Raw genomic sequence first — 26,487 nt, 5'->3', positions numbered from 1 at the left:
TCAAATAATTATTGTCATGACCCAGTTACTCATATCCATTGTTTTAGTGTTTATTTCAAACCATGCAGACCACATCCTGTTTGTCCAAGAGTCGCTTGTCTTTTGTTTTGAGCCATGGTGTTTTTATCAATAAAAAACCTGATATACCAGTATCAATAATAATTGAATACTTTCTTGTTTTAGAAACCTTGTGCCTTTGACCATTTTATAAAATTATTCTAACCAAGGCCACAGTATTTCCTTTTTGTAAGTAATTAGATTTCTTAGAGATAGCTATGTATTCCTAATTTCTGATGGTTTAAAATAGAATACACAAACATTTCTATAGTGATTCATGTACCAAACACTGTGAAGTTGGTGAGTTAAGGTCACAAGTAAAAGAGTCAGTACTATTATTTAGCATGGTAACAAATGCAAATCTGAAGATGGTAGAGTGAGCAATTCTAAAAATTGATACAGAAAAAGAGGGGAGTGAGGGTATGCTTAGAGGTGCAAATGATACTAGTGATGTTATAGGTGAATATTTATTGACATAAGATGTTTATGATAGTAAATCAATGTTATGTTTAAAAGCATGTTCCTTAACAATATATAAAAGATGGCTTCATTTGTATAAAATGTACAGACACATGTATGTTGTTTGTATTTTTAATTTCTTCAGACCTCACCAGCTTGTAGATACTAATGAAATCACATCATTTATAAAAACTAAACCTTTATTGTTTCTCTAGCTAAAGGAAGTCTGTATCTGTGAAGTCCTTGAAATTTTTCTGGAAGCAAGAAATTATTTTTGCTAATAATTATTTTCTAGTTTTCTACTCTAGCAGAGCACCCCCTTTTGGGGTGCTTCTCACTGCCTCTGCTCCTGGTGTCTTGTGACTAGAATACTGATATCTATGTTGGTTTCTGCTGCTTTCTGTTATACCAATTCCTTTATTTAAATGCCTCCAGTATACAGGCTTGTATACAGTAGTATCTGAACCATTTAGTTGTATGTTTACTTACTTTATATCCTCTACACCCAGCACAAGTATGAGCTCAGTAAGTAAATGCTGAAAGTAGCAAGATGGAGAATGACAACAGGCTCTTTCTGCTCACCTGAAGAAGGGTCAGGGGATTTTTCACATTTGACAAATGAGAGCAGAAATAGCTTCTGTAGTACTGGGTTCACTGGAATTTTGCAAAAGAAATCAGAGTTTTTTTAAAACAAATTTTAAAGTGTCAAGACAGAAGTAAAATCAAATTCTTACAAGGCCCTAAAGAGATCCTCCAAGTTTCCTGCAGTAGGCTTCATAGGGACTGAGACAAGCCCTGAGATTTAAAAGCATTTCATTGCTTTTAAAAATAAATTTTAAATTTAACTATTAGACCTGGTTACATTTCTATAGTTTTATTTTATTATAATAGAGAGAGTGTACAGTCTTTCATGAATTGTTTCCTAGTTTTCAGAAAAGCATATCTTGATTACTTTCCCCTATTTGGGGAAACTTAACTCAGTTCTATTGAGTCTTTTATCTTCTGGGATTGTGCTTGGCAATTTGGGTGTTATATTATTTAGTGGTCATTATAACTCTTTCAGGAAGATAGATATTTATTAGTACGTTCCTTTATAGATGAGAAAATTAAAGTTAAAAGAGATTAAATTAATTTCTCATAGTTACACAGAACAAGTGAGAACAAACTAAGACCTGTCTAATGCAAAAGTGACTTTATATCCTGTGTCTCTTCAAGTTTCAAAGACAATGTAAACAAATTTCATTATTCTATAATCAGAAACTACTTTTTTTTTTAGTTTTCACCCACAATTGTTGAAGTCACATATAAAATATGAAACAATTTAAAATTATTTTTTCACAAAGAGAATGGACAAGATGTTATCAGAAATCCATTTTTACATTTTATTATGTCAATTTTGTTCTCAAAGTGATACCATATTCTATTTTGAACCTTATATTTTTCATTTTGAGAAATATCTCAATTGCAATCTTTTCCTGGATTCTTTCACTGGCCACCTTGTAACATAGGTTAGGCTCCAAGGAGCCGACTTCCCTAAATCTTTATAAAGGAAACCTGTACTTTACAGATTATGATTTGTAGAAGCAATGAAATGCTTTAGAAAGAACAACAGATACAGGATCAAAATGTTTATATCCATTTCTGCCTTTTCTACTATTATCTGCTCATTACATTTTTTAAGCAAGTCATTTAATGGCTTTGAGATGTCTTAAAATTATAAAGTAAAAAGAATAATGCCTACCTTCTTAGAGACGTTTAGAACTTTTTTTGGTTGATGTTTGTAAAAGGACTTCTATAAATATTAGACGTTGTTACTATAATAGAAAATGAACCAAGCCACAAAGAAGTTAAATATATGAAGATTTTGAAAAGTCTCAGGCCTGTATATATTTTCCTTCTTTCACTGAATGGTTTTTTTCAGTGTGTGGGGTATGATAAAGAAATAATAATAAAAAGGAAGGAATACCTCAAGGAAGAACCAATAAAAATGGTAACTTAAAAATTTTATTCATTCTGTAGATACACTGTAATGATTGAAAAAAAAAAAGGAAGCAGTGCTATGAAAGAGGAAAATGAGTGTCAGGGAAGGAAGGCCTATCTGAGGGTGAAATATCTAAGTCAGTGATAGCGAACCTATGATACGCGTGTCAGAGGTGACACGTGAACTCATTTTTTTAGTTGATTTTTTTTGTTAAATGGCATTTAAATATATAAAATAAATATCAAAAATATAAGTCTTTGTTTTGCTATGGTTGCAAGTATCAAAAAATTTCTGTATGTGACACGGCACCAGAGTTAAGTTAGGGTTTTTCAAAATGCTGACATGCTGAGCTCAAAAGGTTCGCCATCACTGATCTGATATTCTAAGAAATAAGAAGGTTTGGATTTCCACTTCAGACCAAGATAGAATACCAGGGACCAGATTTAATCTAGTGCCTGAAACAAACAAACAAACCAGACCTAACAAAACTTTTTTGTTGATGTTTTTAAGACATAGGATAGCTTGCAATGAAAAACAGTAATCTCTAACAGATTAAAAAAATGAAGCCTGCAACCACACCTGATTACTGCCCTAAGAGAGTTTCTAGATTATAGCAGAAGGAGGAGATCCAGGATAAAAGCAGTGAACTCCCTGAATTGACGAGATGGGGATGAAAAAAAAAACACACAGGAAAACCAAAGCAGCTACAGTTCACAAGGAGGGGATTTCAGAGATCTATAGTTTCCTCCTCAAACAAAATGTAGATTAACAGGTACATATGATGAAACTAACCAGGGACAGGTAAAGACCTGTGTCAACAAATATGAGGAAATAGTGTTCAACACTGAAACAAAGGCAACAGTGCATATTCCTACCAGCCAGACTAGAAAAAATTATAATTCACATCCACTTCTAGTTAACATTATACTGGAGATTCTAGCCAATGTAGTCAGGCAAGAAAATATATGAGTTATCTTAATAAATAAAAGATTGGAAAAGAAGTTAAAGTCTTTTTTCATAGACAACAAAATCTATGAAGAAAATGTAATGAAGGATACAAAAAAAGCTATTAGGACTAATCAGTGAGTTTAAGCAAATCATTTAATGAGCAGATAAGTGAGTTTATAACAAAATGTATGAATTTAAGGTCAGTAAATGAAAATCAATTTTATTTCATTCTACCCACAACAAAAGTCTGATATTTAAAATTTAAAATACCATTTATAATGGCATCAAATAGAAAACACTTTGTCATAAATTAGACAACAGATGTGAAATACCCATCCATACATTGAAAACCAGAAAGCATTGCTGAGAAATGTTTAAAAAGACCTAAAAAAATGAAGAATGCCATGTTTACAGTTCAAAGACTTAATAGTACTAAGATGTCAATTCTCTCCTAATTGATCTGTATGTCAATACAATCCCAATAAAAAAGGTTCAGACTTTTAATAGAAATTGAAAAACTGATTCTAAAGTCCATACAGAAATGTGAGGGATTCAGAATAGCTAAAACAGCTTTTAAAAAAGAACAGTGTTGGGACATGGGGCCAAGATTGTGGTGAAGGGGGACCTGGGCTCACCCCCTGCTAAGAACCATTGGATATTTGGAGAAATTTCTCCTGAGAGTAAACTGAGGGCCAATTGAACAGCTACTATACAACAAACAAGAGATCACATAAAGAAGGCTGGGAAACCATGAATGGTCTCTGGGAGCTGAGGGAACTCTCCAAGACCATAGGAACCAATACGCACCATTATTTACATTTTCTCTGCATGTGGACAGCGGGCAGGAGCTCCATCCAGATCCCAGGCTGATTTGCAGGGCTGCTATAGTGCATCTCCAGCAATCCCTCCTGGACTACCTCCAGCAGGAAAAGGAGGGTATTATAGTGCACACACATGGAGCCCTCCACTCTGAGATTGACCTAGCAGGTGTGGCAGGGGGTTGCTTTGTGCATCCACTGGGATGTGCACCCAAGATTCTTTCACCCAGAGACAGTGTGAAACTAGCAAAGTGCTCTAGTGCCCCCATGCATGTAGGCTTGCCCCAAGAGAAGATGCAGAACTAGTAAAGTGCTATGGTGCATACACACAGGGCTGCCCAATCAAGAGTAAATATGGAACTAGAGGAGTGCTTCTGTGAGTGAATTCAGGGCTGCCCCACCTGGAGATAATATGGAACTGGTGTAGCACTACTACACAAGCACATTGGACTGTCCTGCCTGGAGAAAGTGCAGAACCAGCAAAGTGCTATGGTACATGCAGACAGGGCTACCACACCAGTCCAAACTTGGGTAACAGACAATTAAAACAATAGTGCATGCTGCACACACACCAGTCAATACAACCCAGATCAAAAGAGCAAGGAACCATGCACATGTCAGGCTGCCCTAACCAGAGTTCTTTCTGGCTATAGGCAGCCAGAACAATGAGGAGTACTACACACATGTGTACACCAGACCACTCCACAGGAAGCTACTCCTTCTGGCCAGGTGGCACACCAGTCACCACACACACTGCCTTGACGACTAAAATCATCTGGTGCACAGTCTATACAGAGGCCACATTTTCAACATTGGTAGAGATAGCTATTTCATCCAAATCAAAGGAACAAACAGAAAGTAAAAAAAATGGGAAGACTGAAGAATATGACACAAATGAAGGAATAAGGAAAAATCCTGGAGAAAAACCCTAATGAAACAGAGATAACTGATTTGCCTGATAAAGAATTCAAAGAACTCCCCATAAGGAATGCTCAACAAAATTGAAAATAGAAGGACTCAGGACTTCAAAAAAGAGAAAAATATAATAATCAGAGTGGAATAATACAATAGCTGAAATGAAAACTACATTAGAAGGAATCAAAAGCCAAGTATCCTATATAATAAAAGCCTGATATGCAAATTGACCAGTGGAACAACCAGTCACTATGATGTGCACTGACCACCAGGAGACAAATGCTCAATGCAGGAGCTGCCCCCAGCCTGCAGGCTCTGACCAGCGGTGGCGGCGGGGGGCAGGGATGGTGAGCGGGCAGTGTCAGGCCAGCCAAGGTAGGTGCTAGTGGGGGCCCCCAATTGTCCTGCTGGTTGCCCCACAGAGGGAGGCAACTGGCAGCGACGGTGGGGGAAAGGGCCGGCAAGCGGGCAGCACCAGGCCAGCCAAAGCGGGTGCCAGTGGGGCCCACCGATCACCCTGCAGAGGGAGGCAACTGGCAGCAGTGGTGAGGGGGCAGGGCTGGAAAGCAGGCAGTGCCAGGCCAGCCAATGCAGGTGCTAGCAGGGGCCCCCCAATCACCCTGCCGGTCACCCCACAGAGGGAGGCAGGGCTGGCGAGGGGGCAACACCAGAAGAAACTTACCTCAAAAATGATAAAGGCTGGAGATACAAGATGGCAGCAGAGTAGGTGGAAGTTATACTTGCCTCCTCCCAGGTCCAAACTGGAATTACAACTAAATTATAGAACCATCAATCTGAATAACCAACTGGAAACTAGCTGAAGAGGAGTCTTATAACCAAGAATTTCAGAAGCTTATCAAAACTGAAATTATGAAAATTGCCACCTCCAAATGATAAAGGCTCACAGCTAACCTCATACTTAATGATGAAAACCTGAAAGCTTTTCCTCTAAGATCAGAAACAAGACAGAGATGCTCACTCACCACTATTATTCAATATAATATTGAAAGTAGTAACTACAGCAATCAGACAAGAAAACAAAATAAAAGGTATTCAAATTGGAAAGAAGTAAAATGTCACTATTTGCAGATGATATGATACTACCCCATATAATAAAAGCCTAATATGCAAATTGACTGAACAGTGGAATGATCGGTGGAACAACCGGTTGCTATGATGCACAGTGACTACCAGGGGGCAGACGCTCAATGCAGGCCCTAGGCCAGCCAACGTGGGAGCCAGCGGAGGCACCCTGATTGCCCTGCTGGTCACCCCGCAGAGTGAGGTGACTGGAGGCAATGGTGGGGCAGTCGGGGTGGTGCCGAAGGAGGTGACCAGCAGTGGTGGCAGGTGGCCAGGCTGGTGAGTGGGTGGTGCCAGGCTAACCAAGGTGGGTGCCAGCGGGGGCCCCCAATCGCCCCCCCAGGCACCCCACAGATCATCTCTGATCGCCGTCCAGGCCAAGGGACCGGACCCATGCATGAATTTTGTGCACTGGGCCTCTAGTATATATAGAAAACCCTAAAGAACCCACCAAAAATTAAATACAATGAAGGAAATTCACTCAAGTAGGAGGATACAAAATTAATATTCATAAATCCATTGCATTTTTATACACTAATGTATAATCAAAAGAAAATTAAGAATATCTCTTTTATAATTGCACCAAAAAGTATAAAATATCTAGGAATAAATTTATCAAAAGAGTTAAAAGACCTGTACTCAGAAAACTATAAGACATTGAAAAAAGAAATTGAGAGTCTCGAGCTCTAGCTGGTAGCAAAACATATGCACTCTGGTTCTTCAGTACCAGCAGCCGACATCAACACCATTTGAGTCCTCTAGGCACATCTGTGCCACTCACCCGCCAAGCACTCCACCATCATAAGCCACCATCATGGTGAAGCTCGCAAAGGCTGGTAAAAATCAAGGTGACCCCAAGAATATGGCTTTTCCTCCAAAGGAGGTAGAAAAAGATAGTGAAGATAAAATGTCAGATGAAGAAGATGAAAGCAGTGGAGAAGAGGTTATCATTCCTCACGGGGGGAAAAAAAAAGGCAAGAAGACTACCACGACTCCAGGAAAGAAGGTGATGGTTTCCCAAACAAAAAAGATTGCAGTTGCCACACCAGGCAAGAAAGCAGTTGTCACCCCTGGCAAAAAGGCAGTAGTTGCACCAGCCAAAGCATTAGCCACACCTGGTAAGAAGAAAGGCACACCAGGCAAAGTATTGGTAGCAACTCCTGGTAAGAAGGGAGCAGCCACCCCAGTCAAGGGAGCAAAGAATGACAAGAATGCCAAGAAGGAAGATAGTGATGAGGAAGATGATGACAACAGTGAAGAGGAGGAGGATGATGATGAGGTTGATGAATTTGAGCCAGCAGTGATGAAAGCTGCTGCTGATCCTGCCTCAGATGATGAAGGTGAGGATGAGGATGAGGATGAGGATGATGAAGAAGATGACTGAAGAAGAACCTATGGAGATTGCACCAGCCAAAGGCAAGAAAACTCCTGTAAAAGCTGTTCCTGTGAAGGCTAAGAGCACAGCTGAGGATGAAGATGAAGAGGATGATGATGAAGAGGAAGAGGAGGAAAATGAGGAGAAGGATGAAGAGGAGGAGGATGAGTCTGTCAAAGAAGCACCTGGAAAATAAAGAAGAAAATGGTCAAACAGAAAGCTGCTCCCGAGGCCAAGAAACAGAAAGTGGAAGCCACAGAAGCAACTATGGCTTTCAATCTCTTTCTTGGAAACCTGAACTTCAGCAAGTCTGCTCTTGAATTAAAAATGGGTATCAGTGATGTTTTTGCTAAAAATGATCTTGCTGTTGTGAATGTCAGGATTGATGTGTTCAGGAAGTTTGGCTATGTGGATTTTGAATCTGCTGAGGACCTGGAAAAAGCCTTAGAACTCACTGGCTTAAAAGTCTTTGGCAATGAAATTAAACTAGAAAAACCAAGGGAAAAGACAGTAGAAAAGATCAAGATGCAAGAACACTTTTGGCAAAAAAATCTGCCTTATAAAGTTACTCAGGACGAATTAAAAGAAGTGTTTGAAGATGCTATGGAGATCAGATCAGTCAGCAAGGATGGAAAAAGTAAAGGGATGGCTTATATTGAATTTAAGACAGAAGCTGATGCAGAGAAAACCTTGGAAGAAAAGCAAGGAACAGAAATAGATGGGTGATTCATTTCTCTGTACTATACTGGAAAGGTCAAAATCAAGACCATTTAGGTGGAAAGAACAGCACTTGGAGTGGTGAATAAAAAAAATCTGATTTTAAGTAACCTTTCCTACAGTGCAACAGACGAAACCCTTCAGGAAGTATTTGAGAAGGCAACTTTTATTAAAGTACCCCAGAACCAAAATGGAAAATCTAAAGGGTATGCATGTATAGAATTTGCTTCATTTGAAGATGCTAAAGAAGCTTTAAATACCTGTAATAAAAGAGAAATCGAGGGCAGATTTCTGGAATTGCGAGGATTGAGAAGATCACCTAATGCAAGAAGCCAGCCATCCAAAACTCTGTCAAAGGTCTGTCTGAGGAGACTACAGAAGAGACATTGAAAGAGTCATTTGATGGCTCTGACCAGGCAAGGATAGTCACTGACTGGGATACGAGCTCTTCCAAAGGGTTTGGTTTTGTAGACTTCAATAGAGGGAAGATGCCAAACCTGCCAAGGAGGCCATGGAAGGTGGTGAAATTGATGGAAAAAAAGTTACTTTGGATTGGGCCAAGCCTAAGGGTGAAGGTGGCTTCGAGGGTAGTGGTAGAGGCAAAAGTGGCTTTGGAGGCAGAGGTGGTGGCAGAGGAGGCCGAGGTGGATTTGGTGGCAGAGGCCGGGGAGGTTTTGGAGGTCGAGCAGGCTTCTGAGGAGGTGGAGGAGGAGGAGACCATAAGCCATAAGGAAAGAAGACGAAGTTTAACTGGTTTCTTCTATCCCTGTCTTTCCCTCTTCCATTTGAAAAAGAAAGGACTCTGGTATTTTTACTGTTACCTGATCAATGACACCCTTCTAAGGACATTACAAGACAGTATACAGTCCTGTGGTCTACTTGGAAATCCATTTAGATAACATTTCAAAGGAGATACCCTGTTGGTTTTGACTGGATATTCGTATAAACTTTTTAAAGAGATGAGTGATAGAGCTAACCCTTATCTGTATGTTTTGAATTTATATTGTTTCTTCCAGTGTATAAAAGCATTTTTTTCTTACAAATAGTTGTGTCTGTGTGTTGGGATATAAAGGAAAGCAGAATGTTTTATCATAATTTTGCTTCAGCAGCTATGGGACAAATTAAAAGTTCTAAACTCTGGTGCCAAAAAAGAAAAGAAAGAAATTGAAAAGGACACAAATAAATGGAAGGATATACCTGGTTCATGGATAGAAGGATTAATATTGTTAAAATGACCATAATACCGAAAGCAACCAACAGATTCAGTACAATCTCTATAAAAATTCCAGTGGCATTCTTCTCAGGACTAGAAGAAATAATCCTAAAATTTATATGGAATCACACACACAAACAAATAGCCAAAGCAATGTTCAGAAAGAATAACAGAGATGGAGATATCACACTTTGTGATTTCAGACTATACTACAAAGCTGTAATAATAAAAAAACTATGGTACTGGCATAAAAATAGACACACAAATCACTGGAACTGAATAGAGAGACCAAAAGAAAACCTCCACCTGTGGGGCCAGTGAATCTATCACAAAGGAGATAAGAATATACAGTGGAGAAATAGTGTCCTTAATAAGTGGTGCTGGGGAAAGTGGAAAGATACATCCAAAAAAATGAAACTGGACCACTCTCTTACACCATATATAAAAATAAACTCAAAATAGATTAAAGACTTAAATGTAAGACTTGAAACCATAAAACACCTAGAGGAAAACAGAGGTAGAAAACCACTTGACCTCAGTTTTACTAATATATATTTTAATATATCCTCCTGAGCAAGAGAAACAAAAGCAAAAACAAAATGAGACTTCATCAAAATAAAAAGCTTCAGCACAGGAAGGAACCATATATCCAATAAAGGGTGGATATCCAAAAAAATATAAGGAAATCATTCATATGGCTAACAAACAATAGCAACAACAAAACCAATCTGATCAAAAAATGGACAGAGGACATGAAGAGACATTTTTTCAGAGAAGACCTACAGATGACTGAAGGACATGAAAAAAATACTCAATATCATTAATCATCAAGTAAATGCAAATCAAAATCAGAATGAAAAATCACCTCAAACCTATTAGAAAGGCTTTTAGAAAAAAAAGTCAACAAATAAGTATTGATGAGGGTGTGTGTGTGGTGGGGGGAAACCCTTGTACATGTTGGTGAAACTGCAAGTGGATACAGCCACTATGTAAAACATTATGAAGACTTCTCAAAATGTAAAAATAGATCCACTGTACAACCCAGCTATTCCACTCTGGGCATTTATCTGAAGGAAATAAAAAGAATACCTTTAAAAGATATATGCATTCCTGTGTTCATTGCAGCATACTTACAATCCTATATAAAAAAGCCTAGATCCAAGGAACAGCAGCCTCCTGATCACCACACCCTCTGTCTGAGGAACAGCAGCTGTGTGTGAAGCCTCCCCCCACCAGCCAGAGGAGCCACCACAACTGTGAACGGCACCCACCAGAGGAGCTGCTACCAACTGAGGAGCAGCTGCTACCACAAGTGCCCTAGGCAACCACAGCCCGAGGAGCCACTGCCATCCAAGGAGCAGCCACTGAACGACTCAAAATCTAGATATGGCAGTACGATCAAACATGGATAGACAAAGAAACCCCCAAAGGAAAGAAAAGGAGGGCTCGTCAGAAAAGTAGCTAAGTGATACAGAGGCATGCAATATGACAGAAAAAGAATTCAGATTAAGGGTCCTAGAGTGCATAAACCGGATGGAGGAAAAAATCAACAACTTATGCAAGAAGCAAGAAGAAACAGATGAAAAAATCAATAAATTATGTAAGAACCAAGAAGAAATGAACAGTGATATAGCTGCAATAAAAAAACACCATTGAAAGTTTCAGCAGTAGATTAGGAGAAGTGGAGGACCAAATTAGCGAATTAGAAGACAAGGAAACAAAACACACCCAAACTGAACAGCAATTGGAGAAAAAAATTAAAAGACAGGAGGAGAGCCTAAGGGAACTATGGGACAACATGAAATGAAACAACATACGAATAATAGGGGTGCCAGAACAACAGAAAGTGGAACAAGGGTTAGAAAACCTATTTGAAGAAATAATATCAGAAAACTTCCCAGAGGTGGGGAAGAAAAAAATCACACAAGCACAGAGAGTCCCAAACAAGGTTAACCCGAAAAGACCCACACCAAGACGCATCATAATTACCATGGCAAATGTTCAGGACAAAGGGAGAATCTTAAAGGCTGCAAGAGAGAGATGGAAAGTTACATTCAAGGGATCTCCCATTAGATTATCAAATGATTTCTCAACAGAAACACATCAGGCCAGAAAATAATGGACAGAAATTTACAAAGTGATGCAAAGCAAAGGACTGAATCCAAGAATACTCTATCCAGCAAGGCTGTCATTCAAAATTGAAGGGGAAATAAGAAGCTTCACAGATAAAAAAAAAAGGCTAAGGGAGTCTATCACCACCAAGCCAGCAATGCAAGAAATGCTAAAGGAACTGGTGTAAAAAGAAGAAATAAAAATCTCAGAAAGAAAACAGCCACACAAAAAAAGAAATGGCTACAAACAAGTACCTTTCAATAATAACTTTAAACGTAAACAGACTAAATGCTCCAACCAAAAGACATCGAGTGGCTGAATGGATAAAAAAAAACATGACCCATACATTTGCTGTCTATAAGAGACACACCTCATTAGAAGGGACTCACACAGGCTGAAAGTGAAGGGATGGAAAAGTATCTTTCAGGCAAATGGAAAGGCTGGGGTAGCAATACTTATATCAGACAAAATAGACCTCAAAGTGAAGGCCATAACAAGAGGTAAGGAAGACCACTTCATAATACTAAAGGGATCAATACAACAAGAAGATATAACCCTGATAAACATATATGCACCCAATGCAGGAGCACCCAAATACATAAAAAAAACTCCTGGAAGATATCAAAGGAGAGATCGACAACAATACAATCATAGTAGGGGACTTTAATACACCACTGACATCACTGGATAAATTCTCTAGACAAACAATCAGCAAAGGAACAGCAATCCTAAATGACTCACTACATCAGATGGACTTAATTGACATCTTCAGAACACTTCACCCCAAAGCCACGGAATATACATTCTACTCAAGGGCTCATGGGACAGGTTCAAAAATAGAACACATATTGGGTCACAAACAAAGTCTCCCCAAATTCAAGAAGATTAAAATCATACCAAGTATCTTCTCAGACCACGATGGCATAATATTAGAAATAAACTACAATAAAAACAACCCAAAATACTCAAACACTTGGAAGCTGAATATCATGCTATTAAATATTGATTGGGTTACCAATGAGATCAAAGAAGAAATTAAAAACATCCTGGAAACTAATGACAATGAAAACAGAACAATCCAAAACCTATGGGACACAATGAAAGCAGTCCTGAGAGGGAAGTTTATAGCTCTACAGGCCTATCTCAAAAAAAAAGAAAAAATGGTAGTAAATCATCTAACTCTACAACTCAAAGAATTGAAAGAGAGCAACAAGGAAAGCCCAGAGTGAGCAGAAGGAAGGAGATAATAAAGATTAGAGCAGAAATAAATGACATAGAGACCAAATAAACAATACAAAAAATCAATGAAACCAAGAGCTGGTTCTTTGAAAGGATAAACTAGATTGACAAACCTCTAGCCAGGCTCACCAAGAAGCAAAGAGAGAGGACCCAAATAAACAAAATCAGGAATGATAGAGGCGAAATAACAACAAACCCCACAGAAATACAAATGATTGTTAAAAAATACTATGGACAACTCTACTCCAACAAACAAGACAACCTGGAGGAAATGGATACATCCCTAGAAAAATACAACATTCCAAAACTCAATCAGGAAGAATCTAAAAATCTCAATAGGCCAATAACTATGTAAGAAATTGAAGCAGTCATTAAAAAGCTTCCAGCAAACAAAAGCCCAGGACCAGATGGCTTCACAGGGCAGTTTTACCAAACATTCAAGGAAGAACTAAAACCTATCCTCTTCAGACTACTAGAAAAAATTCAAGAGGAAGGAACACTTCCAAGCTCATTCTATGAAGCCAGCATCACTCTAATACCAAAACCAGGTAAAGACAACACAATGAAAGAGAATTACAGGCCAATACCCCTCATGAACATAGATGCCAAAATCCTCAACAAAATCTTAGCAAATCGGATCCAGCAGTACATCAAAAAGATCATACACCACAACCAAGTAGGATTTATCCCAGGGATGCAAGGATGGTACAATATCCGAAAATCAATAAACGTGATACATCACATAAACAAATTGAAAGAAAAAAAAACACATAGTCATATCAATTGATGCAGAAAAAGCATTTGACAAAATCCAACACCCATTTTTGATAAAAACTCTCAGCAAGGTGGGAATAGAAGGATCATACCTCAACATAATAAAAGCCATATATGACAAGCCCACAGCCAACATCATACTCAATGGACAAAAACTAACACCATTTCCCCTAAGAACAGGAACAAGACAGGGATGCCCACTCTCACCACTCCTGTTCAATATAGTACTGGAAGTATTAGCCATTGCAATTTGACAAGAAGAAGAAATAAAAGGCATCCAAATTGGAAAAGAAGAAGTAAAACTGTCCTTATTTGCAGATGACATGATATTATACATACAAAACCCTAAAGACTCCATCAAAAAACTATTAGACTTAATAAATGAATTTAGCGATGTAACTGGATACAAAATTAATGCCAAGAAATCTATGGCATTTCTATACACCAATAGTGAACTTACAGAAAGAGAGACTAAAAAAACAGTCCCATTTACCATCACACCAAAAAAATTAAGCTACCTAGGAATAAACTTAACTAAGGAGGTAAAAGACCTCTACTCAGAAAACTACTGAAAAAAGGGATAGAGGAAGACATAAACAGATGGAAGAACATACTATGTTCTTGGATTGGCAGAATCAACATCATTAAAATGTCAATACTACCCAAAGTAATCTATAAATTCAATGCACTTCCCATTAAAATACCAACGGCATACTTCACAGATCTAGAAGGAACTCTCCAAAAATTCACCTGGAATAAAAAAAGACCCCGAATAGCTGCAATGATCTTGGGACACAACAAAGTAGGTGGGATCTCAATACCAGATATCAAGCTGTATTACAAAGCCACTGTTCTCAAAACTGCCTGGTATTGGCACAAGAACAGACATATAGATCAATGGAATAGAATAGAGAGCCTAGAAATCAACCCGAACCAATATGCTCAATTAATATTTGACAAAGGAGGCAAGAACATACAATGGAGTCAAGATAGTCTCTTCAATAAATGGTGTTGGGAAAATTGGACAGATACATGCAAGAAAATGAAACTAGACCATCCAACTTACACCATACACAAAAATAAACTCAATATAGCTAGATAAAGGACTTAAATGTATGATGGGAAACCATAAAAATACTAGAAGAATCCAAAGGCAACAAAATCTCAGATATATGCCAAAGCAATTTCTTCACCGATACAGCTCCTAGGGCATTGGAAACTAAAGAGAAAATAAACAAATGGGACTACATCAAAATAAAAAGCTTCTGCACAGCAAAAGAAACCATCAACAAAACAACAAGAAAGCCCACTGCATGGGAGAACATATTTGCCAATGTCATATCTGATAAGGGCCTAATCTCCAAAATTTATAGGGAACTCATACAACTTAACAAAAGGAAGATAAACAATCCAATCAAAAAATGGGTAAAGGACCTAAATAGACACCTTTCAAAAGAGGACTTTCAGAAAGCCAAGAGACATATGAAAACTTGCGCAAAGTCACTAATCATCCTAGAGATGCAGATCAAAACAATAATGAGGTGCCATCTCACACCTGTCAGACTGGCTGTCATCAACAAATCCACAAACGACAAGTGCTGGAGAGGATGTGGAGAAAAGGGAACACTCAGGCACTGCTGGTGGGAATGCAGACTGGTGCAGCCCCTATGGAAGACAGTATGGAGTTTCCTCAAAAAACTAAAAATGGAACTCCCATTTGACCCTGTGATCCCACTTCTAGGAATATATCCCAAGAAACCAGAAACACCAATCAGAAAGGATATATGCACCCATATGTTCATAGCAGCACAATTCACCATAGCTAAGATCTGGAAACAGCCTAAGTTCCATCTGTAGATGAATGGATTAGAAAACTGTCGTACATCTGCATGATGGAATACTACACTGCTGTAAAAAAGGAGTGGGGGGAGAAACCAAGATGGCGGCATAGGTTAACGCCGGAGATTGCTGCCTTGAACAACCAATTCAAGGGTACACCTAAAAGACGGAACGAACATCATCCAGAACCACAGGAAGGCTGGCTGAGTGGAAATTCTACAACTAGGAGGAAAGAGAATATCATACCCAGACTCAGAGGAGGCGCAGTGCTGAAGTGAAATACTCAGGTGTGGAGTGCGCGCGCGGAGCGGGCTGGCGGCTGAGGGCGCGGTTGTTGTTTTCAATTGGGAGGGAGTTTCAGACTCTGAGCTCAAGATCTGGGCGAGTCTCTAGGGACCCAGACACAAACGGGATAATCGGGACTGTCTGGCTTCAGTCGGAACTCAAAGGCAGCTTTCTCTCCAAGGTTTGCAGCGGTTGCTGGGACTCTGTGAGGCAGAGCACCTAGGGACTGAACTGAGAGCAGCCATAACTGCTCGCTCCCGCCTGCCCTGTTTGATCCAGTGCAACCCGCCCCGCCAAGCCCTGCACAGAGCCATTTTCCAGATAGCCTCAGGCAAAGGCTAGATTAGCACCTCCCCAGAGGACAGAAGTTTTCCCACTGCAGACACAGCTGACTCTCATAGCCAGTTGTCCTGGAGGTCAAATCCCCCCAGTATTAACTACAACAATCAAGGCTTAACTACAACAAGACTGCACACAAAGACCACTAGGGGGTGCACCAAGAAAGCATAAAAAAAAATGCAGAGACAAACAGGACAAAATTGTCAATGGAAGATATAGGGTTCAGAACCACACTTTTAAGGTCTCTCAAGAACTGTCTAGAAGCTGCCGATAAACTTAATGAGATCTACAAGAAATCTAATGAGACCCTCGATGTTATGATAAAGAACCAACTAGAAATTAAGCATACACTGACTGAAATAAAGAATACTATACAGGCTCCCAACAGCAGACCAGAGAAGCGCAAGAATCAAGTCAAAGATTTGAAATGCGATGAAGCAAAAAACACCCAACCGGAAAAGCAAAAGGAAAGAAGAATCCGAAAATACGAAGATAGTGTAAGGAGCCTCTGGGACAGCTTCAAGCGTACCAACATCAGAATTATAGGGGTGCCAGAAGATGAGAGAGAGCAAGATATTGAAATCCTATTTGAAGAAATAATGACAGAAAACTTCCCCCACCTGGTGAAAGAAATGGACTTACAGGTCCAGGAAGCACGGAGAACCCCAAACAAAAGGAATCCAAAGAGGACCACACCAAGACACATCATAATTAAAATGCCAAGAGCAAAAGACAAAGAGAAAATCCTAAAAGCAGCAAGAGAAAGAAACTCAGTTACCTACAAGGGAATACCCATATGACTGTCAGCTGATTTTTCAACAGAAACTTTGCAGGCCAGAAGGGAATGGCAAGAAATATTCAAAGTGATGAATACCAAGAACCTACAACCAAGATTACTTTATCCAGCAAAGCTATCATTTAGAACTGAAGGTCAGATAAAGAGCTTCACAGATAAGGAAAAGCTAAAGGAGTTCATCACCACCAAACCAGTATTATACGAAATGCTGAAAGGTATCCTTTAAGAAGAGGAAGAAGAAGAAAAAGGTAAAGATACAAATTATGAACAACAAACATGCATCTATCAACAAGTGAATCTAAGAATCAAGTGAACAAATAATCTGGTGATCATAATAGAATCAGGGACATAGAAAGGGAATGGACTGACTATTCTTGGGGGGGAAAGGGGTGTGGGAGATGCGGGAAGAGACTGGACAAAAATCGTGCACCTATGGATGAGAACGGAGGGTGGGGAGTGAGGGCGGAGGGTGGGGCGGGAGTGAGGGTGGAGGGTGGGGCGGGAACTGGGATGAGGGGAGTTATGGGGGGAAAAAAGAGGAACAAATGTAATAATCTGAACAATAAAGATTTAATTAAAAAAAAAAAAAAAGGAGCTCTTACCATTTGCAACAGCATGGATGGACCTGGAGAGCATTATGCTAAGTGAAATAAGCCAGTCAATGAAGGAAAAATACCACATGATCTCACTCACTCATGGATAATAAAGACCATTATAAACTTATGAACAAAAATAGATAGACAGAGCTGCCTCAAACAGACTGTCAAACTATAGTGGGAAAGCCAGGGAGGATTGAGGGGCGGGGGGTAAAAGATCAACCAAAGGACTTGTATGCATGTATATAAGCATAACCAATGGACATAAGACACTGGGGGATAGGGGCGGCCGGGGGATTGTTAAGGGTGGGGAAAAAAAGGAGACATATGTAATACTCTTTGTAATACTTTAAGCAATAAAACAATTAAAAAAAGAAAAAAAAAAGCCTAATATGCTAAGTGTCCAGTAGTCGGGTCGTCTGGTCAACCAATCAAAGCATAATATGCCAGTGATACGCTAAGGTCGTTCAACTGCTCGCTATGACATGCACTGACCACGAGGGGGCGGATACTCCGACTGGTAGATTAGCTTGCTGCTGGGGTCCAGCCGATTGGGACTGAGCGAGACAGGCCTGACATGCCCTGGAGCCCTCCTGCAGTCCCTCCCCAGCTGGCCAACCTTCCATGTCCCTCCCCAACCCCGATCATGCACCAGTGGGGTTCCTGAGCCTGGCCTGCACCCTCTAGCAATTCAGGACCCCAAGGGGGATATCAGAGAGCTGTTCTCGGCCCAATCCCACACAGTGCAGGAGCTGCGTTTGTGCTAGGGATGTCCCTGTGAGGAGCGGACCTAAGCCATCAGTTGGACATCCCCTGAGAGTTTCTGGACTGCGAGAGGGCACAGGCTGGTCTGAGGGACCCTCCCCCCTGAGTGCACAAATTTCATGCACTTAGGCCTCTAGTAGTTAACATATGGAAGCGACCTAGGTGTCCAATGATAAATGAATGGATGAAGGTGTGGCATATATACAATGGAGTATTACTCAACAATAAAAAAATAAATCCTGCCATGTGTAACAATATGCATGGACCTAGAGGATATTATGCTAAGTGAAATAAGTCAGCCAGAGAAAGACAAATACCACCTAATTTCATATATATGTTGAATTTTTTAAAAATTAAAACAAATGAAGAAACAAAACAAAATAAAAATAAAGAACAAATTAATGGTTGTTGCCAAAGAGAGGATTGGCACAGTGACGAATGATTACTAGACTTAGTGTGGTGATCACATTGTAATTATGATATATAAATGTCAACCACCTGAAACTAATATTTTATGCCAACTGTATTTTAACTTAAAAAGATGAACACAAATGGTCATAAATGAGCATAGAAAAGTAGTTTTCACAAGGAAAACTTTAAAACTTGTAGGAATTAAGAATTATGTACAAAGTGTTAGCAAATTTTACCTTATTTTTTTATCATTTTATTTTCAGGTTTAACTGAGCTGAATGACAGTCCAGTCCCCCTGGAACTTGAGCGCTGCAAGTCTCCCACTTCAGGTAAACATGAGTGGTATTTTTCAGGCTTCTGCTAACTCACTGTCAAAACCTACTGCTTTATTTTCAGAATTCTTATAATGTAAGATTTGTTATTTTAGTAAGGTGTTAATTCAGTTTCTGTAATTAACCATAAGCAAATTTGATTCCAAAATTAAATAGAAATAAATGTTTGTAAAAATATTTTGGCTTCTTGAAAAATTAACATCAGAGATATTAGTGCAATACTTTTAAAGACATTTTAACCTGGCCGGTGTGACTTGCTGGTTGAACATCGACCATGAAGTCATGGTTCAATTTCTGGTCAGGGCAAATGCCCTGGTTGCAGACTCCATCCCCACTAGGGGGTGTGCAGGAGACAGCTGATAGATGCTTCTCTCTCTTCATTGATGCTTCTATCTCTCTCTCCCTCTCCCTTCATCTCTTTGATAGTATAGGATTTTCAATTTTGTTTTTGTGGTTCTTTTTAAAGAATGTTATAGTTCTTCTTGGTCTTTTGTGTTAGCTTTTTGAAACATTTAGTTTGCACACAAACAAATATGTTGGATAGTGATTGCAATTTCATTGGATCTATAGATTAATTGTGCAAAATTAGCATTCGACAGTATTGAATTTTCCACTTGGTATTTCTCCATTTATCTCTTCTTTACTTTCTTTACATTCAGAAATATTTTTAGTCTTCTTTGTAGAGGTCTTGCACATCTTTCATTGGATTCAATCCTTTGTATTTAATTTTTTATACTGTAAATTTTAAAATTTATTTTTCTTATTTTTGGGGCTAGAATATAAAAATACAATTAATTTTTTCCACATTATTTTTAATGGCATTTTAAAAATATATTTCACAGAAGATTACAAGCATTGCACACACTAGGTTCACCTATGTATTCCTGCAATGAGTGAAACATTCCCCATAGGTAATGCATAGATTAGTCTATGACATAATATATAATCAATACATTTGTATCTCTCTTTTGTTTTTGCTCAATCCCTCCACCCCTTAAGCCCCCCCCCCCCCCCACATCAGAGCTGTCTGCCTGCTCTCTCTCAGTCTTTCTCTATTTTGCATGTTAGTTCAGTTTGTTCATTAAATTCCACATATGAATGAAATCATATGTTACTTGTCTTTCTCTGACTGGCTTATTATATTTAGCGTAATGTTTTCTAGGTCCATCCTAATTTTTATATATTAAATTTATATCCAGGAAACTTGATAAATTTATTTAACTCCAATAACTTGTAAATTCTTTTGAATTACCTATGCATCTGATTATACCCCCTGTTAAAATGACAGTTCTATTTCTTCTTTCTAAAGGAAGAAATTAGCTAGAACCCCCAATACAATGATGAATAGATATAGTGTTAGCAAACACGTTTTCCTTATTCTCAATCTCAGGGATAAGTCTTACAGTATTTCATAATTATGATAATTGCTGTGGTTTCTAGTTAGACATCCTGCTTTTAGCCCTCTCTGCCTATGATATTCCTTCTTTTTTATTATTGATTTTTTTAGAGGGAGAGAGAGAAACATCGATTTGTTGTTCCACTTATTTTTGCATTCATTGATTGGTTCTTGTATGTGCCCTGACAGAAGATTGAACTCATAGCCTGGTGTACTGAGACAATGCTACCAATTGATCTACCTGGCCAGGGTTGGTGTTTCTTCTTTTATTAATGTTAGAGCAGTTCTGGAAACACCACCATCACATTTTTAATTTTTTTTTTTTTTTTTTGGCAGACTCAGAGGAATTTGCATGCAATCAACTAGATTGCTCCAAATCAGAAAGATTTTGAATACATTTGAATTCTGTTAGTTGGGACAGCAATGATTGACTAATAAAATTAATTGATCATTTCAGTGGCTTGAGACTGGTTTGCTGGTCAGGTTCTGCTCTTCTTTCGTAGCAACTTTAAATTATAAATAATCCTAATTGAGGAATTAAGAGATTTTTTTTTCTTTTAAAAGCTTTTTCATCATTATATATTATATTTGTTATAATATGTGAAGTATATTTTTCTGGGGAAAGTGCCAACAGAGTTTAATTTATCTTATTTAATATTGAAAATAATCAATATTTGTTTGTGTCATTCATTTACCATGAAAAAGAAAAATAAGTGTGTATATGAAGGGGTCTTTTTAAGTCCACAAAGGTGAATGTGTCCAATACTGTTTCCAGAATACCATAGCAACACATACACATAAAACTACATTCTACAATCTCTTGCTATTGTTATAGGACTTACTGCATCCAATCTAGATTATCAGGGAAAACATGGGATAAATGCAGACTTTTTAGCCCAGTCTCATACAACTAAAGTATAACTATGAAAAAAGCAAATTTAAGACTTTAACAGTCGTCTACAAAACTCATGAAGCTTATCTCTAGAGGTAGAAAAGAATGAAAATATAAACAATTAAAATGTTTAAATGACTTATGAATGACAGATATATATATATGTATATGTACATATACACATATATAGAATTAAGAGAAACTAGAATATTTGGAATACATTCTAACTTTTGAAAAAATAAGAAAAGCAGCATCCTAATAAGTCTCCTTGATTTATACACTAATAAACAGCTCATTAGGTCTGACTAATAATAATTTTGTTTGTTTCTGGGTATATATCCCCTTTATATGCATACATAGTATTTAAGAGCCAAAAGTTTTCTTCACTTGTTTCCTAATGAAGTAGTTCTGAAACTTAACTCTATGTCAGAATTTTGTATAGTTTGTTAAAACACAGATTGCTGAATGCCAGAGCTGGATTCCAATTCAGTAAGTCTAGAGTGGGGCCTGAGACTTTGCCTTTCTAACAAGTTCTAATGGTCTTTGAACCACTTGAGAACCATGGCTTTGTGAAATTTGTTTAAATATTACTTTTTTCAGTAGTTATTTGACCTCTCAGTATCTATTTTGGGATCTCAGACCCTCATCCCTGTGCTAAAAAGAGATTAAAACATTGACACACATATATCTGAGTAAGAAAGGTTGGAAATTACAGAAGCTGGAGGCCAGTAATCATTTTATAACTGATTTTCTACATGGATCTCAAACTTCTTTTTAGCCCAATAAACTACAAGTAAAGTAGAGTGAGGTTTCGGACTATTAAATATACTAGAGGCCCAGTGCACAAAAATTTGTGCTCTCGGGGGGGAGAGGGGGGTACCTCAGCCCTGCTGTGCCCTCTCGCAGTCTGGGATCCCTCGGGAGATAACGCCCTGCTGGCTTAGGCCTGCTCCCGGGTGGCAGAAGGCAGGCCCAATCCCTAGGTGCAACCCTTGGTCGGGCTCAGAGCAGGGCCGATTGGGGAGTTGGGGCGCCGGCCCCTGTCATGCACAGAGCAGGGCGGATTGGGAGGTTGTGATGCCACCCTCAGTCACACTCAGGGTAGGGCCGATTGGGGGGTTGGGGCACCGCCCCCTGTCACACTCAAGGCAAGGTCTTTGGGGAGGTTGTGGCGCCAACCCCTGTCACGCACAGAGCAGGGCCAATCAGGGGGTTGGGGCGCTGCCCCCTGTCACACACAGAGCAGGGCCGATCAGGGGGTTGGGAAGCTCCCCCCTGTCACGCACAGAGCAGGGCCGATCAGGGGGTTAGGGCGCCTTCTCCTGTCATGAACAGAACAGGGTGGATAGGGAGGTTGTAGCTCTGCCCCTGTCACACACAGAGCCGCAGGGCGATCAGGGGGTTTGGGTGCTGCCCCCTGTCACGCTGATCCTGGTGCCAGGATACCTTGAGGCTCCGCTGATCCCGGTGCTGGGAGGCATATTACCCTTTTACTATATAGGATAGAGGCCTGGTGCATGGGTGGGGGCCAGCTGGTTTGCCCTGAAGGGTGTCCTGGTTCAGGGTGGGGGTCCCCACTGGGGTGCCTGGCCAGCCTGGATGAGGGGATGATGGCTGTTTTCTGCTGGTCACACATCCTTCAGGGTGGGGGTCCCCACTGGGGTGCCTGGCCAGCCTGGGTGAGGGGATGATGGCTGTTTGCAGCTAGTCACACACCCTTCAGGGTGGGGGTCCCCACTGAGGTGCCTGGCCAGTCTGGGTGAGGGGCTGAGGGCTGTTTTCAGGCTGGGACTGAAGCTCCCAACTGCTCCTTTTTTTTTTTATTCTGGGCCAGCTTTAGCTCTGAGGCTTGGCTCCAGCTCTGAGGCCTCAGCTGCTGAAAACAGGTATCTGATTTGTTTCGGTTCTATAATTGAAACTCTGTATTAACTCCAGCTCTGAGATCCCAGATCTCTGAAAGCTGGTTTCTGGGGTTTTGTTTAGCTTCTATATTTGTTACAGTGTTTTTTAAACTGCAAGCTCAGAGGCCGGCAAGGCAGGTGGGGAACGTTGCAGTCCTCCGTCACTGAAGCAAGCAAGCCTGGTGTTAGTTTCAAGCTGCCTGGCTGCCGGCTGCCATCTTGGCTGGCAGTTAATTTGCATATCGCCCTGATTAGCCAATGGGAAGGGTAGCGGTCGTATGCCAATTACCATGTTTCTCTTTTATTAGATTGGATTCTTTAGGATAATGTGAGAGAACAGAGTAGGAATTAGGAGCTGAAAGAATCCCAGTGAGCCAACCAGAAAGCTGATGTTCTCAGCTTCCAGGAAAATGTAGTCATTTCATATTTAATTATTCACCAACTATTCAACAAATATTTTTCAGCATCTATACTTAGATAAGATGCTTTCCACTGAGAATAAACTAATGAACAAAATAATGCCAAATGGAGCTGACAGTATATCTACAGAAACCAACATTAAACTAATAATTTTACAAATTGTTAGTCGTTTTTTTCTTAAAAGTGTAATCCTTCTTCTCTTACCAGGTAAGATCATGGGCAGTGTGTTTACTACATAAACATACCTCTCAAAGGGGTGAGCAGGAGCTAACATTCAGCCCTTGGCAAAGAATTACAATCCCCTAGACTGGAAACAATACCTTTTTCTTTGGGCAAAGAGTTGAAAGCTAATGAAGCCTTCAACTGTAGGGTTATGTCTGTTCACACGTGTGAATTTTTCTACTTTGTCTTCCTTGAAGCTGTGCCTTTAAAAATCATTTGCTCAGATGAATATCTTTTTGTAGACTGGCATTAGGTCCTAATACTGCTGCTACCTATACAGCCATCCATCCTCATGATTCTCACCATCCACAATATACAATAGACTTCTTATACTATCAAGTTCAAGTGAGGGTTAGGGTGATATTTGTTTTCATAAAATATATTTATTTAGGCATCTTTAATAAAGATATATTTATTAAAATATCATGGGGGCGAATGTCTCAAAATACTAATAAGGAAGTAACCAGGTCTGTTCTCAAATATGAGTTATAACTAGTTCTTAGAGCCTGTTCTGAATGCTCCCTCTGTGTGATTCTATACACCTGGAATTCCATTCTACCCTCCAAAGAAGAAATCTTCTTCCCTTTAAACAAGTCTTCTGTTGGGACAGTACCAGAATACACAGATAAAGGCATAAACGGAGACCCTTCTACATAGTTACCACAAAAGTTGCCTCTAAGGTAAACATTCTTGGTTCACTTGGACTAAGAAATTACATGCCAAAAGTTTTTTTATTCCTTCTCTTTAGGACTTCCTACCAGAACTCCCGAGGCAGCACCTGGCTTTTATAGGAATGAAATACCAGCTGTGAGACAGAGGAATCAAGTACCTCATTTGCCAGGTGAAAGTGAAAATCTCTTTCATAAACAAACAAGTTATTCCTACCACCACAATTTTCTAGACTTCACAATTTGTATCAAAAGCTTTATTCTTATTTGTTGTGCTGGAACACAGATCCCTCATGGTGAATGAAGACAAATTTCCCCGAAGCAATGGTTAACACTGACTTCATGAATAGAAAGCAAACCCTTAAGGGTTTTGTTAACAATTTTGAAATGTTCCATAGAATTTTGTTTTCTACTCTACACCTAAATTATTTTATCAGGCCTATAAGAAAATATGGAGGAGCCAACATAGAATTCGGGGAAAACTTAAGGGCCAAGAAATAAAGTGGTTTTATAAAAATTTTCTATAATTCTTCATAATAAAATTAAATATTTTCTATGATCAGAAACAACTATGATGATCATGGGAACTGCCTCAAAGGAACAATGTTCTCTCAAAAATAGAGCAGAAAGTTAGGTCCTATAATCTGAATTTTATGTAGTTATTGGATATTTGATGGTGCTCATAGGGGCCAAATCACAAGCAAACTCAAGTTATGCAGCTTCCTTAATTAGGAAACTATTACAGAGTGGTTGTGACCAGATCTGCAACTTTAAAAACCATGAATTATCAATACTCTAAACCCTAAATAAATTCAGCAACCAAGAAACCTAAAGATAATTGAAACCAACAGTTTTCCAGACAGTAATTTTTCAGACAGTAGTTTCTTTTTTTCTTACGTAATACAACAACTCTATGATATGCTTTTTTCTGAGGAGAATTACTAGTTAGTTACATTTGGTTGTAAAGCCTATGATTTTAAAATTTTTTCCTGTTTTTTATTAATAAAATGAAAAATATGAGTTACAAAAAAAATCACAATTGAAATATGACATCCAAGCATTGAGAAGTGAGAAGCTGCTGAGTCATGAACAATATTTTGACAAATACAGAAGAACTTAAGAAATATATTTTGCATGAAACATTAGAAACATAGTTTACCATTTAAATTCCAGAAAAAAACGAGATTTGAAAATAATTTTTAGTTTTTATAGTTCATAAAAATCAAATTATCACTCTAGCTGGTTTGACTCAGTGGATGGAGCATCAGCCTACAGACTGAATGGTCCCGGGTTCGATTCCAGTCAAGGGCACATGCCCGGTTTGCGGACTCAATCCACAGTAGGGGGCATGCAGGAGGCAGCTGATCAATGATTCTCTCTCATCATTGATGTTTCTCTCTCTCTCCCTCTTCCTTCCTCTCTGAAATCAATAAAAATATATTTTTTAAAAATCAATTATCACCACTTTTTAAATTTATTAAGCCTTGTTTGCTAAAAATTGTAATCAACACTAGTATAGCACTTCAAAACAAACAAGGTATTTTTCATGTGTATTATTTAATACTACAGCAACCCTGTAACATTGGTATTATTCTCATTTTGTATGGATGGAGAAATTATGGCCAAGAAAAATCTATAACTTGCCCAAGGTTACCTTATTAGTAAATAGCTTAGCCTGAACCAACCCAATTCTTTAGACTTCAAGGTCCTCTGACCCCAAATTATTTGATCTCTTATTTGCATCTTTAAAAAGTGTGTGGAAGAACCAAGTTCTCTCTGGGAGTTTATAGTTCAAGATAGACAAGAACAAAATATATTTTCATAATTATTTAACACTTGTTCAACTGATACTTATAAAAAGTCACCAACTCATTAACATCTAGATAGAAATAATACATATTTTAAAGTAGTCATGACATTAAACATTTTTATGC

General features: G+C 38.9%; 1 protein-coding gene and 1 pseudogene across 2 annotated transcripts in view; both read left to right on the top strand.

Moving 5' to 3' along the window:
* STXBP5L (syntaxin binding protein 5L) overlaps positions 1-26,487 on the top strand; it is a 233,931-nt gene that overhangs the window by 142,464 nt on the left and 64,980 nt on the right. The window contains exons 21-22 of the mRNA XM_081086880.1: positions 18,986-19,051; positions 24,634-24,726. Coding sequence (XP_080943006.1) covers positions 18,986-19,051; positions 24,634-24,726 — 159 coding nt within the window. The remainder of the gene's footprint in view (positions 1-18,985; positions 19,052-24,633; positions 24,727-26,487) is intronic.
* On the top strand, positions 4,245-10,974 carry LOC308516099 (nucleolin-like; annotated as a pseudogene). Its single transcript has one exon. The product of its transcript is annotated as a nucleolin-like (transcript).

The sequence above is a fragment of the Myotis nattereri genome, assembly GCF_964212035.1.
Source record: "Myotis nattereri genome assembly, chromosome: 3".
NCBI lineage: Eukaryota > Metazoa > Chordata > Mammalia > Chiroptera > Vespertilionidae > Myotis > Myotis nattereri.
This window is presented reverse-complemented; position numbering and strand designations above follow the sequence as displayed.